Source organism: Cuculus canorus, chromosome 1 (genome assembly GCF_017976375.1).
Source record: "Cuculus canorus isolate bCucCan1 chromosome 1, bCucCan1.pri, whole genome shotgun sequence".
Classification (NCBI taxonomy): Eukaryota; Metazoa; Chordata; class Aves; order Cuculiformes; family Cuculidae; genus Cuculus; species Cuculus canorus.
Window position 1 is genome coordinate 71,903,833 of NC_071401.1, and position 17,240 is coordinate 71,921,072.

At 42.7% G+C, this 17,240-nt stretch overlaps 1 protein-coding gene across 3 annotated transcripts in view; it reads right to left on the reverse strand.

The window, feature by feature from the left end:
- Positions 1–2,990, reverse strand: part of ASMTL (acetylserotonin O-methyltransferase like) — a 31,164-nt gene extending 28,174 nt beyond the window's left edge. For all 3 annotated transcript variants that reach the window (XM_009565971.2, XM_054056707.1, XM_054056706.1), the window contains exons 1-2: positions 2,828–2,990; positions 492–623 (exon numbers count right to left, since the gene is read on the reverse strand). In XM_009565971.2, coding sequence (XP_009564266.1) covers positions 492–623; positions 2,828–2,920 — 225 coding nt within the window. In that variant the 5' untranslated portion in view covers positions 2,921–2,990. The remainder of the gene's footprint in view (positions 1–491; positions 624–2,827) is intronic.
- Positions 2,991–17,240: the final 14,250 nt, after the last annotated feature.

Consider the following 17,240-nt stretch of genomic DNA (forward strand, 5'->3'; position numbering starts at 1 on the left):
GTCTCCTTTTTCTGCTTTCCTCCAACCCCTGTATACTCAAACTCTAAGCTATACTCTTGCCACAACTGTTTGACTGAACTACTGTTCAATGAAAGCTACAGCAAAGCATCAGATTCACACGAGTATGTTTTTCCACTGTCTGCCTCCACAGTCAACAAATACCAGGAAAGAACAACTGTCCAGCCACACACCTGACTGTTCAGAAGGAACTACAAAGTACATATATCCCAAGCAAGAGAAGGTGTGCTGCTGACAAATGATGCTGGCCACCTCTCTTTGTGGAAAGCCCAAACTGCAGGCATGAGACTTTCTTTTGATTAGGCGGGTTAATTTCAGAAGCCACCTTTCACAAGTGACAGAAAATCATCCATTTCCCTTCAGCAGGGAAGATGCACTCAGAGACCACCTAAGAAATACATGCAAATTAAGTTACAGTAACGTACATCACTTAAAAGACAAAAATCTCACTGCAGGAACAGCTGGTAACTTACTATATGCATCCTGTTCGCTACTTCCAGAGCCTTCTGTTTTGCTGTTTCCATAGCATACTCATAAGGGGCTGCAAAAGATGACTTTTCAAGTGTCTCTTTAAACCAGGATGGAACCACCTCAAATCGCAAGCCCTGTAACAAAGGAAAGCAATGCACTTAATCTGATCCTGTTATTAAAGGTAGCTTCTAAGACATATTAAGTAAGTGACACATTTGATTTTTGCTCTTTCTACTTTAACATCTGTCTCCCAAACATGCAGGGCAAAAAAACCCAGTGCTTCTATTACAGCATTTGGTGTATGCATACCATTTGCAAGCAGTCAAACAGAAACGAAAAACAAATACGAAAGAACTTTTAAACTGTGTGCTTACTTGATTTTACCCTTATTAGGAAAAAAAAAACAAACCACATTTCTGATTTCACCACTCTTCTACAAAAATCTAACAGGGTAAAATATACACTTCAGACTATTCTACTACAGGAATTTTTTTTATTACAACCATCCATAGCACTTTACTTGTGCATGAGTAATGCACACTCCAACAGCAGCTTTACCACCTACACTTTGTGTTTTCACATGTGATAATGAGAAAACAAGAAGAGAGTTTCTGTATGGTTTTGTCAAAAAAAAAAAAATATTCTTTCTACTTCTTGCCTCCAGGTTATACCTGTACATCTACTATACCCAGCAGACACATTATGTATCTAACAACAGTGCATGCTTGAACCTTGGTGCTTCTCCACATCCCTACATTTTGGAAAGAAAATACTTTTTCCCATTTAAGTTCATCTTTTCCCATGAAGAACACCACCACTAAACAAATCTAAATCAGATGCATTATAATACTTAAGTGCCATTCAAGAGCCTCCTGCAGGCTGCCCACTGAGGTCAACGTGTTCCTCCGCAGGGCTTAATGGTCTGAACGAAGAATTACAGCTTATTTGCACTCCGTAAGAAAATGGAATTTTACTTTATAGAAAGACGAGACAGTGACCTTATTCCTCCTACTCTGCTTAAATAATAATCCCACGAAACTTTCATGTTTCAGAAACCCAAGTCAGTTTATCAGAAGTTTAGGTATCGTGTATCTAAAGTCAGGGCAATAGGAATACATTTTTAATTACTTAAGTCTTCTGTAAGACCTTCCAAGCTTTTCTATTATATGCCAGGAGTCATTATGCTGGCATTTTTAAGTCTAAATAAGTCTTTTGTTGGATTACATCATCTCCCTGTCAGCAGAATACTTTAATCCAGCCTCATAACAGGGGAGGTTCCGGTTGGATATTAGGAAAAAGTTCTTCACCCAGTGGGTGGTGGAGCACTGGAACAGACCCCCAGGGAAGCAGTTATGGTGCCACACCTGACAATCTTCAAGAAGCATTTGGAAAACACCCTCAGACACATGGTCTGAATGTTGAAGTTACCACAGAATGATAGAATAGTTTGTGTTGGACAGGACTTTAAAGGTCATCCAGTTTCAACCCCTCTGCCATGGGCAGGGACACCTCCCACTAGATCAGGCTGCCCAAGGCCCCATCCAACCTGGCCTTGAACACCTCCAGGGATGGGGCAGCCACAACTTCCCTGGGCAACCTGTGCCTGTGCCTCACCACTCTCATAGTGAAGAAATTCTTCTTTATGTCTAGTCTAAATCTGCCCCTCTCCAGTTTATACCCATTGCCCCTCGTCCTATCACTACAAGCCTTTGTGAACAGCTCCTCTCCAGCTTTTCTGTAGCCCCTTCAGGTACTGGAAGGTTGCTATAACATCTCCTCTGAGCCTTCTCTTCTCAAGGCTGAACAACTTCAGCTCTCAGCCTGTCCTCATAGGGAAAGGTGCTCCAGCCCTCTTATCATCTTTGTAGTCCTCCTCTGGACTCGTTCCAACAGCTCAATCTCCTTCTTACGCTGAGGATTCCAGAACTGAACACAGTATTCCAGATGAGGTCTCACAAGAGAGGAATAGAGGGGCAGAATCCCCTCCCTCGCCCTGCTGGCCACGCTTCCTTTGATGCGGCCCAGGACACGGTTGGCCCTCCGGGCTGCGAGCGCACATTGCCGGCTCATGTCCAGCTTCTCATCCACGAGCACCCCAAGCCCTTCCCTACCCTATGCAGGAGTTGGATCGATGATCCTTGCGCATCCCCTCCGAGTCAGGACGTTCTACTCTATGATTCATTCTATTAACGAGCCGGGCTCCTATTCCAACAGCGCCCGCTGTGCCCGCCCACTGCCCCCCATTCCCCGCACTGCCCCGCGGCCGCCGCGTCCTCGCCCCACCCCACCCCCCGCGGCCGGGTCTCCCCGCAGCCCGCGCTCTCGCTCTCTCTCTCACCACGTTGGCGAGGATCTCCTGGCGGCGGGGCGAGGCGCTGGCCAGCACCACCCGCTTGCTGACCAGCTTCCCCAGCACCGGGTTCAGCGCCATGGCTACTACCACCGCTCCGCCCGCCCCGCGGCGCGCGCCCTTATAGCGCGGCGGGGGCGGGGCCGGAGCCGGTCCGTCCCAGCGGGGGAGGGCGGGGTCCGGCCTATCGCCTCCTGTCGAAAGGGGCGGAGGATAAACGCTCGAAGAGGCGTTGTGGAGTTTTAGGAGGCGAGTAAACCTTCATCAGGCCCAGGCAACACGGAGTGAGCTCCATCGGTCGTGTTGAAGAAGAATAGAATCATAGAATCACCAGGTTGGAAAAGACCTCTTAGATCATGGAGTCCAACCTTTCCAATCTAACACTAAACCATGTCCCTGAACACCTTGTCAACCCATCTTCTAAATACCTCCAGGGATGGAGACTCCACCCCCTCCCTGGGCAGCTGTTCCAGTGCCCAATGACCCTTTCCGTGATTTTTTTTTTTTTTTTCTGATATCCAGCCTGAACCTCCCCTGGCAGAGCTTGAGGCCATTCCCGCTTGTCCTGTCCCCTGTCACTTGGGAGAAGAGGCCAGCTCCCTCCTCTCCACAACCTCCTTTTGGGTAGTTTTGGAGAGCAATAAGGTCTCCCCTCAGCCTCCTCTTCTCCAGGCTAAACAACCCCAGTTCCCTCAGCCACTCCTCATAAGACTTGTTCTCCAGCCCCTCACCAGCTTTGTTGCTCTTCTCTGAACACACTCCAGAGCCTCACCATTCTTCTTGTGGTGAGGGGCCCAGAACTGAACACAGTACTCAAGGTGCAGTCTCACCAGTGCCGAGTACAGGGGCAGAATAACCCCCCTGGACCTGCTGGTCATGATACAAGCCAACATGCCATTGGCCTTCTTGGCCACCTGGGCACACTGCTGGCTCACGTTCAGTCGGCTGTCAACCAACACCCCCAGGTCCTTCTCCTCCAGGCAGCTTTTTAGCCACTCTTCCCCAAGCCTGTAGCACTGCACAGGGTTGTTGTGCCCCAAGTGCAGGACCTGGCATTTGGCCTTGTTAAACCTCATCCCATCAGTCTCAGCTCTTCAGTCCAGCCCATTCAGATCCCTTTGAAGAGCCTCCCTACTCTCAAGCAAATTGACGCTTCCTCCCAGCTTAGTGTCGTCTGCGAACCTGCCAAGGGTACATTCAACAATAATTTGTTATAAGTTGCTAGCCTATTATGTATTTGAATATATGTATAGTTTTTGTGATTTTAGAACTAAAATATAGGATTAGCTCAAATAATAACTTTCATCTACCTTGTGCCTGGATACTTATGCTTAACTAACAGCTTTTAACAAGGCTGCAGTAAGGAATGACAAAGAATGTGACTGTATCTAATTAAGCCAGATAACAAGGACAATAATAACAGAAAATAGCTAATAACAGATAGCAGCACAATGATAAGAAAAAGAAGAACCAGCTAGGGACCGGATGCAACCTTGAAAAGGTGCCCAAGGAGACTAAGAGCATGCACAAGAAGGAGAGTTGAGAAGTTCAACTGTGAGGAAGACCTATGGCCTTCAGGCAGAGACCCCTGAAGAATATCCCCAGAGGGCAGAGCGCATGCACCAAGGGAAGGAAACATATGTAAATAAATTCTGGAAACTGATTATGATAGACACACCTGTTCCAGGAAAAATGATAAATATATATGCTTTGACTGTATACAGACTTTGTGAATTGTACTGGAGGTTGCACACACATTAGGTGGAATTGCATGCCGGGCATGGCATTGAAGAGTACCTTACTTAATAATCAAATTGGCATTGATTATTGAGTCTGGCTTTTCATGGCATCAGTGTGCAATGAGACAAGAGCTGGGTACAGAATATATTTCCCACTTACACGCATACATATAAATTTTCCCAGAAATCTTATGCATTTCCTAATACTTTCCAAGGAATAGTTTTAATGTTCTTAACTTCACAGCAGTCAAATCTCTTGCTAATTTGGAGCTTTGTAGACAGCTCTCTACCTGACCTTGCATTTGAGATAGGGAAAGACTGCAAACAGGTGATTATAGAAAAAATACACATCTGTTCAGATGTGTATTTAACTTAACAGAAGATGTAATGGTAACTGGATAAACCTCCCATATGAGGACAGGCTGAGAGAGTTGGGATTGTTCAGACTGGAGAAGAGAAGGCTCCAAGGAGACCTTATAGCGACCTTTCAGTACCTGAAAGGAGCCTACAAGAAAGCTGGAGAGGGACTGTTCACAAAGGCTTGTAGTGATAGGACTAGGGGAAATGGCTATAAATTGGACAGGGGCAGATTTAGACTAGGCATAAGGAAGAATTTCTTCACTATGAGAGTGGTGAGACACTGGCACAGGTATCCCAGGGAAGTTGTGGATGCTCTGTCCCTGGAGGTGTTCAAGGGCAGGTTGGATGGGGCCTTGGGCAGCCTGATCTAGTGGGATGTCCCTGCCCATGGCAGCAGGGTTGGAACTAGATGTCTTTAAGATCCCTTTTAACCCAAACTATTCTATGATTCTATTTGAAAAATCATGTTATAATAAACCATGTTATCAGAGGGACATTCTGTCTAACTTTCAAAATGTAGTTACTTGGATGAACTTTAGCTTAAATCAAAATATTCCACTTTTTGTAATAGTAACTACTTTTTGTATCATGCCTGCAGAGGTTTTGGAACAGTGAGCCTGTGCCAGTAATGGGCTGGGAGAGTGAGAAATGTGCCTGGGCAGGTGCAGGGCTGTAGGATTCGGGTGCCTCCATGCGAAGGTGCAGGTCTACCAGTATTTAGCTGTACAGGCTAATTGCAGCAGGCTTAAATGGAGAGGACTTGATATCATAGAATCATAGAATGGTTTGGGTTGGAAGGGACCCTGAAGATCATCCAGTTCCAACCTCCCTGCCATGGGCAGGGGCACCTCCCATTAGACCAGGCTGCTCAAGGCCCCGTCGCAGGCAGGTTTTATATCATAGGAGACACGTTTCACACCCTCCTTCCTCCCCCAGATAGTGCTTGAAGTGAGTATTTGGCAGAGAGATGATATCATTAAGTCTGTTTGGTGAGATTAAACTTCTATCATTACCTGATTTGATACAAATCTTAGTGGATGGCCTTATTTGGCCTTTTAAGCAAGCAGAAAAAGTTTAACACAAAAGCTTGGATTTATTCCAAATAACTTGCAAATAGTGTGTTGCAATGTATTTTCTCAGCTGGTTAATAAGAAGGTAAAATGTATACTTTAGCATTAAAAACATATGTTCAGTCATTAAAATGGTAGTTTGCATTGAATAATGAAGTCTCTTGACATCTGTCTAATGGACTGTATCTTTCATGGGTTGTGTTAGAGGTTGCCCAGTGGAGGCAAGACTGCTGCAGCTCCATGCCCCTGCGGTCCTGCTGCTGAGCATGTATTGCCAGCAGGCACACACACACATACTATACAAGACATGTACATGGATGCACAGCCAGCCACACAAACCAAGACCGCTGACACAGACATATGAACGGCACCATAGGTCTCTTCCTGTTCTTCTTGCTGCCTGCTCAGTATGAAGGTCTGTTAGTGGGGAAAAAAATGTAGTTATATATACCCACACAGACATGCACACACACCTACCTACCTATGTAAAGTGTGGACCTGTCCTTAGACAGGGCTCCTGTGGCATCAGGAGGGGCTGGAGCAGGGGTCTCTGTTGTCCCTGTGGGATTGCTAGGACTCCTACTGCCCTTCGCGCCCTTCTTCTGTCACAGTGCACAGGGATCAACCTTTTGGTACTGTAACCAAACGGTTTATACATCATCCCACGTAACAGAATTTGAATTTTAAAATTAGGGTTTTTTTATGGATAGCAGTGACTTGAGAGCACACATGAAAATTTATCTTTAAAGACATTTTTGCTCAAATAATTAAAAAATACTAAGAACCTAGGGATATTGTACTGAATTGAAAATGGAAATAAAACACTTAGATTAAATACAACTGTGAATGTAGATAGCTGTCTGCAGCAAATCCATAATACCGAAAATAGTTCTAGGATGACTGGCTATCTGACTAGAAAGAAAGGGCCCGTGTGAAACAGAGAGAAAAATAGCATATGGTTGTCATAGAGCTTGTCAGAACAAATTCACTGCTCTTTTTTCAGGGCTATGAACTGTGACACGGCTTCTTGCAGACAAGAAGGCTTGAAAGATACTACCGGAATGGAAACCAGAGTATATTTCATATGATGCTAATATAAATTTTGAGTGAATAGAAGGACAAAGATCTCATCAAGTCACAGAAACATATGCCTCCTGGCATACATAAGACAAAGATGTGGAGTTACTCCCCTTGAAAAAATATTACATCTCTATAACTGTTGTCTGCATAATTGTAAATCCTAATATGCATACATATTCAATGTGACTGCAATACCAACTAAAGAAAAGGAAATTCCAGTTGCATGGATGCTCCTATGATCTAGGACACACTTCTTATGCAGAATCATCCTTCTGCACTGCGCCTCACTTTGTGTGGGAGATGAGCAAGATTGATAAACTAAATTCACAGTCCAGAAGAGTAAGACGATAATGCTAAGTTTTCCATCTTAAACCAACAGGCTTGATTTTCTTCTTTTCCTCATTTTATTTAGTCTTCTGGTGTAGTTTCAGTGGCATAGAAAAGAAGCAATGAAGTTGTTACTCCAACTCAACATGTGTATATATGTAAAGAACAGACCTGACAGAAAGAAATCCTTCTGCCAGCTTGTTTTGATAGACAACAATGGAACACATGGAACACAGATCTATCTCCAGTCTTCTGTAGAAATGTATGAGCTTAACTCATCTTTCTTGCATATGGTGTCCCATTAACTCCAGAGTGAGTCAAGGATGACTTGCTTCCCTTGGCTAAATTCTGTTTAAATGCTGCTCTTCTTGTTTGCGGAACAGAATTTTTGAAGGATAAATAAATAAATATGAGGAATTTCTATGGATTCTTTTCCATGAAAATATAGACAATGCCAAGAAATGGAGACCACTAGAAGAATTTTTTATGCGAAGAAGAGATGTGGCCTTTTGATTATTAATTTTAAGGAATGATAATTACTAAATCTGTTATTCTGATACACTTAAATGGCACAGTGATTTATTTTATTTAAAAGACAATACCATGAAGCTGTTGAATTACATGTTTTCATTTACCTTTATCTTATTTATGCTCGTCTAAATGTCAGTCCAAAGAACCCTATGAGAAAGCTGACCCACATCACATAAGCTACTGCAGTTTGGAGAGGTTTGACAAGTAGTCATTATTAACTGCTCCATAGCAGCCTTGCAGGCAGGACAAGTGTGAGGCTTCAGTGAGTTGACTGAGGTGGAGAGCAATGACACCAGCAGTTATCAGAAAAGTGTCTGTCTCGGCTGACTATGCTAGTCAAACATTAGCTTGTCCAAGGTTGGTTATGAAACTGTTGACTTTTTCAAATCCTGGGGGTATTTTGAACAAAAGCGAAGTAGCAGTTAGAGCTCTGAATTGCAGAGACCTTTCCTCGATATTTTTACTCTGGACTTCTCTGCTTTTCTGCCTATGTATTTATGCAGTGATGATTACAGTAGTACCTTCAAGCATGTAAAGAACACTATGATAATTGAATTCTTGTGCCTACTTTAAGTATATCACAATGAGTGTAGGTATTTCAGCCTGGATGTATTATTTGGCTGAGTCACATGTGCAACTTCTTTGTGGAAAAATGCGTTTCCATTGTGAAGAAGTTAGTGACTCTTTTGGATGTTGCTATGCAGTGAATGAATATTTCACCTTTCACAAGGCAGTTTGGCTTTTCTAGGAAAACTTCGTTAATTCTAAGATCAGACTTATGTTTTTTCAAGGAATTTCTTTCTCCATTTAAATCCTTGACATAGTCCAGTGTGTTCACACTGTTCATGAAGTAATTAATATCTCCTTTTTTTCTATTACTATAGATAAAAGGGCATTAGTGGTATAAAGATGGATTCTGTTTTAATGGCTAATCATCAGGGACTCTCCTCTGTTTAAAAGCATCATTGTGTCATTTAACACTAACTGGACTATGTTTTATTTTTATCTTTGTATGTACAGCTAGTATTTAGCTAGCAGTCTTCTGAGCAAAGAGGTAGCTGCTTCACATAACACTCTACCTTCTTGGTCTGTTAAGATTTCTTTACATGTTCAACTAGATTTGTGGGTCATGAAGAGGTCTTCCGGATTTTTTTTAATAAATTCAGATTCTTGCAAAGTGTGTAAAACTGAAGTATGTGTTGGCTTTCAAGTTATTTTGTCATTGCTTCTTGCAGTTTACTGCTGAAGTTTTACTGAAAAATCTTAAGACATTCAAGAAACATTTTCCAGACTCAGGGAGTATTTTCGGAATGAGTACCCTAGACATATTTCATCAGTCTTATTGCTTAGCTCTGTGTTCTCATAGCTATTTTTAAGAGCCCCTAATGATTCAGTTTTCTTCAGCTCAGGTCTAAAGACTCCTTCTTCCTCTTCTATCCAGCTTGAAAGGCCTGCAGTAGCCTCGTGTGTCTACACGATCACTTCCCATAGTTTCTTTTCTGCTTGAGATCGAATAGTGTTACAAGTATAGAGGTATTTTTGTGAAACCACAGGGAATCGAATAAGATTTTAAATTAAATACATGGGCTGTACAGTATGTAATGTCCCTGCAGATATCTTTATATATACTTCATTAGAAAGTGTTTGTCCTATGCAGTTATAGATGGCATTATACCTTGCCTGTGAGGAAACTTGACAACGGCTGAGTAAGTGTAGTATATCTAATACCAGAGGAACATCACCCTGTCTCTCAGGCAGCGCTGTGTCCTCCTCATGGACCAAGGAGAAGATAAAACATGGATATGGCAAGGTCCAGGAGGAGAACGTGGCTGTTTGCAAAGCATGTTTTAGCAACACAGTAATTATTATCCAAGCTCTTATCATAGAATCACTGGTTGGAAGGGACGCACTGAATCATCAAGTCCAACCATAATGAGGCACCCTTGGCCAGCATGTTTAAGTAGTGCATGGAGTTTCCTTCCAAGAATCATTAAAGAAGGAATATCAGGGATTCAGACTAACTGCTTTGCTTTTGGCCTCTGCCACAGAGGAAGTATTGCAAGGTGGAGAAATCCAGAGCCTTGAAAAAGAAATTCTCACTGTGAACACAACTAAATCCTAGGGAGAGGAGCACAGAATGTGTTGTCCAAGAGGATGAGCTGCAAAGTCCACAGCAGCAACACAGGACAGAAGAAAAAAAAATGGACAGAAGAAACAAAAGAGCATTTCCTTCCTGCTAGTTCCCACCTGATAGCAAATGTGTGCTATAGCCCCGTCCTGGATGACACAGTGTGCTGCAAGCACATCACAATTTACCTGATATAATCATCTGCAGCATCATAGTTACATGTGCTTTCAGGGCTGTCTTTCCCAGTTGTTGCCACAGCCCAGTGTCTGCCACTGAAAGCAACTTCTGATCTACAGCTTGCTTTCTCTGTGCTTTTAGCTTGAGGCCAACAATCGGCCTCAGAGGAGAAGACAGGGCAAGTGCCTAATAACCCTGTAATCACTGGAACAGGAGGGTGTTTGCTGCCAGCACCCTTGCTACCTGTGACTTTGAGGGGCAATTATATCAAATCCCCAAGCCTCTCTTAAAGTCGTATGGCTGACGTGTGCTGCAGTGATAGTTCCACCTCTAATCTCAGCATTGCCCCAGTCCCACTCTGGTTAACACTTACGTATTCTTTAGACAAAAATAAAGAGTGCATCAGACTATAAAGACCACTATTTCTGAATTGTTTATGTTTGAAAAACACATAAACACTATTTTCAGAAAATGTCCATGTGTGTACATAATGCATATATTATATATATGACATGTACATGCTATCTGTATATGTGTATGTGTTTATATAAAACACGTGCACACCTATATAGTGTAGGATACAAATACATACTTGCCTCAGTATGAAAAACAAGTCTTCCTTCTACTTGTACAGCATAAAATTTACTGCAAAGACAATGTTATGCAATTGTGGAAAATGAAGATAAGATGCAGAGAAGAGAAGGTTTATTGGCTCTGCTGGAATCCCAGCTGTTCTGGAAAATCACTTTGAATGCTCCAAGGTCAAGAGTATTTGTGGAGCTCCCAAGAATCTTATTTAAATCTCCACAAGATGGCAGTGCATCCCATAATTTTTTTATGTATTTGATGGCATACTTTTAAGTTCGAGGTAGCTGTAGTGTTGTAACATTTAAGGACTAAAGACTACATACCACAAACATTCAAAGTCCTAGTTTTAATTATAAGGATTACCTAATACAAATGGGTATACATACATGTGTGTACCTGCGGGGAAAATCGGAGCTAATGTACATGACAATAGGTATAGCAATATCTTAAAAGAAATGCATCGAGATTGGATCTATAAAGCAATGAAGTAGCTATAAGAGAGCTTAAGGGCCCTTCAGCAGATTTGCATGGTTGTAAGAACAGGTATAATTCTACTCTGTGACACAAAAAAACTTTATTGAATATGAAGCTAAAAACTTGAAATAAATGTTGTCACTTTAAAGGATTTATTTTTGTCTTCCATCTGCTCAATCTGATCAGATTTATCAGTTGGTGAAAAGATATTTGCTGTATTTTATCTTATTCTTATACTACTTTAAAGGTTTAGTTTTAACAGCAATATGAGGGAACACTTTCCTTGTTAAAGAAGCTCAAATATATTGACATTTTAGGTGAAAGTGTACAGAGTGGTTTGCATTATTCATCAGAATTGGGGGAGATACTGATGACTTCTGCATATACTATGGAAAGGAAGGTGACATAGGGTGTCCTGGTTTTAGCGCGGATAGAATAATTTTTCTTCTTAGAAAGCTACGTTTCTAAGTAGTTGCACTTTTCAGTAGCTAAAGTATTCCAAATTCTGTGAGAATAATGGTTAAAAGATAGTATGTTTTGGTTTTGTGGTTGGCCATGGAGTGTCATTTCTATGGAAACCAAGGACTTTTGCAATTCAGAGTACCAGGTGTATAACACTGGGAGGAACGGGTTCTGGACAGCTGACCCAAACTGACCAAAGAAGGTATTACATACCATAAATGTCTTGGTCCCTACATAAGCAAGAAACTCTCTTGGGACAGCCTTTTCCTCAATGACTGCTGCCCCTCTAGGACCTGCTTCCCACGCTTCCCATGCTGCTGAGTCCAGTTCTGGCTTTCATGGTGTCTTGAGGACAATGGTGACATCAAGGCCAGCTGGGACCCCTGTACTCGCTGTGTGTGCCATCTGGTGGCCACTCCTTGTAGCATGCCTTCTGGGACAAGTATTCTGTTTCTTATTTTGTATGTATATTTTTATATTATTTTAATTATTATTGGTAGTAATAGTATTAGCTTCAATTGTTATTAAATCTGTTTCAATCCCATGGCTTCTTTTTCTTTCCCAATTCCCCTTCTTCTGGAGTGAAATGGGTCTATGCTTCCCAGTGTTTAAGTGCTGGCCGGGGCAGCTAAACTGGGACACAGAGAAAGGAAAAATGTCAGCCTGTGAACAATAATGAAAAACCGAGGAAACAAAACCATCGGTGTTGCAGTGCTGAAACTTTCTGAAGGAGAAAAAGCCATTGCACCTCCACACAGGTTTTCTAACTGAGAAGGTGATAGGGTCTATTTGTAGAGGTGGATGACAGGAAGAGGCTTTATTGCCTTTATTTTCCAAAGCCATGTGTGTTTGGTGAGGTGAGAAAGACCTGCAACCTCTTCAAGTGTTTCCTGAGATCTCCAGGAACATTATTTCCCAGGTCATAAGCCAACATGTCTTTCTATCAGATGAACAAGCTGCTGTTACAATCATGAAGATGGCAAAATCTGAAGACAACAGTCAAGAGGAAGGTGGTAAGACTCCTGGGATACCAACATTGCTTTTGTGGTGTGGGTCTGTGGTAAACAGAAGCCTACCAACTTCTGAACATGCAAACAACAGGCGAAGCAGTTATCGTGTAGCTTTCAGAAAGGGAGGAGGCAGTCAGCATGAAGGCTGCCAAACAACAAGGTGCATAGTGCAACACAATATCTACTTTTCATCCGGTAGGTTGCACCTTTTGAGTCTGGCCAATCCACATTTTCAGATCTCTGAATCCCTCTGTGAGATGTTTGCTCAGTATCTAGGTTGTGGTTTATTTGTCTGTTAATCAGATTCCTTTCATTGCAGCAGACATCTGGAGATTTGCTACTGCTTCCAGCTTTCACTCTGAAAGGACTCCATGTTTCTAAAGTGAAACTGAAAGCTTATGAAGAAAAGTATTTACAGATGTTCTCTAACTGTAGTTAGAGCTTCTTGCAGAGACCAACTTCCTGGATCTTTTTCCAATATCTCACTTTTATTGTATTTCTCCCCTTAACGCCACTGTCACAGAGGTTACTTCTTCAGTCTCTCCCCATCTCTATGTTGAATCTGTTTATATCTCCCTTCAATCTGTTGTCCATTCTCCTTTGACAAGGCTGCTCAGGTAGAGAGCAGAGAGACTAAACCTTTGATTTTCCTCAGATTTATGGTACTTAACAAAGCACTTCCCCGTTTTTCTGGTACATCACTGTATCCAACATCAGCAGGTAAGGATGTGGACCATACCTGAGATACCTTCAAAGGACAATTGGCCTTGGCAGCTCCCAGGAGGACAGCATGCTCATTTTACTTCCTGCATCTGAGTAATTCTGGCATGTCAGAGACAGGTCATGTGGGCAGTGGTGTAGAAACTGGGGAAAGTGGATCATCTGTTCCAGTGCTGAAAATTTCTGCAGAAGAAAAAAGAAAAAAAAAAAAGACTGACTGCAAGACATCATCATGAGCCAGGACAGTCAAGCAAGGGTTGAGATATTTATTTATGCTACAAACTAGAAAGCTGATTTGTCTGGCAGCTTTGAATTTCTTGTTTTATAATTAAAAAGGCCTGAGAATCTTCTCATTTGATGACTTTTTACAGCTGTTTAGATTTCAAGGAGGAACAGTAGAAGTCATAAGACTTGCAACCAAGTCATGAAAGACCAGGAGTTCCGTAGGTGTCCAGACTTCAGACAGACAGGGCTTTCTGTCAAAAAAAAAAAAGCAAGCTTCAAACAAAAAAAAGGTATTTCAGCTAAGTATTATGCTCTACTCTATTATTTGCTCCATAATCACACTTTATAGGTTTGACAAGAGAATACTTACTCGCAAAAAATTAATTCAGAATTAGTGTAATTAAAATATATCAAGATGAACAGTAGGATTGACATTTTGCTCTCAGTAACTTCTTTTAAGCCTATGAATTGGAAAATAAATGAGGAAAGACAGTACTCCAATGTGGAGTTCCTCTGTTTTTCAGGATGGAATTAATTACTAAGGATGATAACCAAGTCTTATATCCTAATCACTCTTATGAGAGCAATTTCTTAATAGAATTTTTATTTGGGGCACTTAAAAAAACGCTGCTTTAGCTAAATCTTAAAAATTTTGCCAATAAAACTAATTCTCCTGATGGACTTTGCCAGGACAAGATACTGTCTGAATCTCTTAAATCAAGTTCTCTGCAGGAACTTGTCAGGTAATTGAAAAAGAGACTGGTGTTACATGCTCTTTCAGCAAAGGGATGCTGGAGGTCTTGTCAGTGTGTTTGTGACAATTCAGGCCAAGGAATCACACCCTTGACTAATGCATCTGTGACAGCTTTTAGAAGTAGACTAGGGTGCTAGCCTGTGAAGTTGAAAGAGTCAGAAACTGCAAATGGCCCTGCCCCAAGAGGAAGATGAGGTCTGCTGCTAGTCAGCTCCAGCAGCAGCAGCCTTCAAGAGCGTCAGGTTGGTGGAAAAATGAGAACAGAAGTGAGAAAAGATGTTAGAAATTGAATAAATAATGAAATGCTTTGAAGCACAATATTACCAGCAGCCAGAGGGGGATTGTTGAAGTGTGGTACATGGGCTTGTCTTTGCCTGAATGTTGAGAGATTGCCTGAATAGGGGAGGTTGGACAAGGTGTGCTCTAGAGGTCTCTTCCAGCCTCAGCCATCCAATTATTATGAGAGTTGTCAACAGGGCTAAGTGAAAAAGGGCCACACTCCTTCCCTGGTTCTGCAATAGCCACTTCAAAGATGGTAGCAGGGAAGGCTCCCTGCTCAATCCCCACTGGCAGCACCACAGCCAGAAGGGTGGAAGAGGCCAGGCCCTAAGGCAGTTCTGGCAGGCCTTACATGGGAGCATGAGGCTGACAGGAGTGGGACCAAAGGACCATCTAGCTTATGGAATCCTACCTCAAACACTGACATTTCAAGAAAAGGAAGAACTAGGTAATCACATAATGTCACTTCCTCTTAATACTCTCCCACCCTCTGACCATTTTAAACTTAGGGGTTTTCCTGAGTCTGTTGTTTGCCTATTTAGTAACTTACAGTGGATTTCTTTTTCAGGTGCTATTTAAGTCTTTCTGTGGCCTCATGTATTATATTATACTCTATGCATCCATAAAATCCTTGGCAAGGTGTTCCCCAATTATACTATGAGTTATGAGAAGCAATACTAACTTTTCTTGGTTTTGAGCCTGGATTTCATGAGTTTGTGTTGCATGGCAAAGTTTTAGTAGTGGTGGAGCTACAGGGGTGGCTTCTGTGAGAATCTGCTAGAAGCTTTCCCTGTGTCCGGCGGAGCCAATGACTCTGGCTCCAAGATGGACCCACTGCTGGGCAACGCTGAACCCATCAGTGATGCTGCTAGCACCTCTGGGATAACATACTTAAGAAGGAGGAAAAAACCTGTGCAACAGCAACTGCAGCTGGAGAGAGGAGTGAAAATATGTGAGAGAAGCAATTCTGCAGACACCATGGCCAGTGAAGGAGGGGGAGGAGGTGTTCCATGTGAGCAGAGATTCCCTTGCAGCCTATGGTGAAGAGTGTGGTGAAGCGGACTGCCCCCATGCAGCCCGTGAAGGTTAATGATGGAGCAGATATCCAACTGCAGTCTGTAAAGGACCCCACGCCAGAGTAGGTGGATATCTGAAGGGGGCTGTGACCTTGTGGGAAACCCTTGCTGGAGCAGGTTTCTGGAAGGACTGTCTCCCATGGAAAGGACCCTGTGTTGGCACAGGATAGGAGTGGAGGAGTCACCCACCCCGCAGAAGAAAGGAGCAGCAGAGATAATGTGTGATGAACTGACCACAACCCTCATTCCCTGTTCCCCTGTGCCACTCAGGAGGAGGAGGCAGAAAACTCAGGTGTAAAGATGAGCCCAGGAAGAAGATTTGGGGGGAGGTTTGATTTTATTTCTTATTATCCTACTCTGATTTGATTGGTGGTAAATTAAACTAATTTCCCCAAGTTGAGCCTGTTTTGCCTGTGATGGCAATTGGTGAGTAAGCTCTCTGTGCCTTTGTCTTGACGCATGAGCATCGTGTTATATTTTTTCTCTCCCCTGTCTGACTGAGGAGGGGAGCGGTAGAGTGGGTTTGGTGAGCACCTGGCATCCAGCCCAGGGTCAACCCACCACAGCCTAATATGTTATTCCCCAGTTCTTGCTTGGGCAAAGGCAGTGAAAGTTACCCCATCAATGTCTGCAGCCCACTGAGTAATTTTGTAGACTTCTTTCCTAGTTACCTTACATTGCCTCTTTTTGGACCTGAAGGATCCTAACTATTTAACTAGTAAGGTTTCAAATTCATACATTAGATCATCCCGGATGCCCTTCTCTTGGCCCTTTCTAGTTCTTGTAGATCCTGTCTGTGATGAAGAGACCAGAAGTGTGCAAAGTTAGCAAACTGTGAGTGTACTATGGCTTTGTAGAATTCTGAACTGATGCATGGAATTACGTGGCATGGTTCATAGTGGTCACTGTCAAGCAACTTTGTTTCGTACACAAAGCTGTGACTGGTTTTCCCTATGTGTATTACTTCACACACCAAGGCAGAATTTCGTCTTCAAACATTCATGCTATCACGCACAACTTTGGTTATGTAGCCCATCTTCTAAGCATCTCCTTAGAGAAACACCACTCTAGTAGATTTTAATGTAGACATCATGTTATTTTAAACACTATGAACTGGAAAAAATGGCAGAAAATGATGAAGTGACTTTAGGATGGTCTCTGACCCTCTCGTGTATCAGAATAGATGAAGACCCTTGAGTTGGGCCCACCTGTGGGCCCGTGTCCTGTCCTCAGCCTGTGATTGTCTCCAGGGAGGTGCCTGATGCCTGGGGCTGTGCCAGTGCCCCTGGGTGCCCTGCTCCTGGCTGGGCTGGGATGGGCCCTGGCTGCCAGCCCTCTTCAGAAATACACTGAAATATGTAAACATATGTATTTCATATGTTCATCTATTGGGCAAGGAGA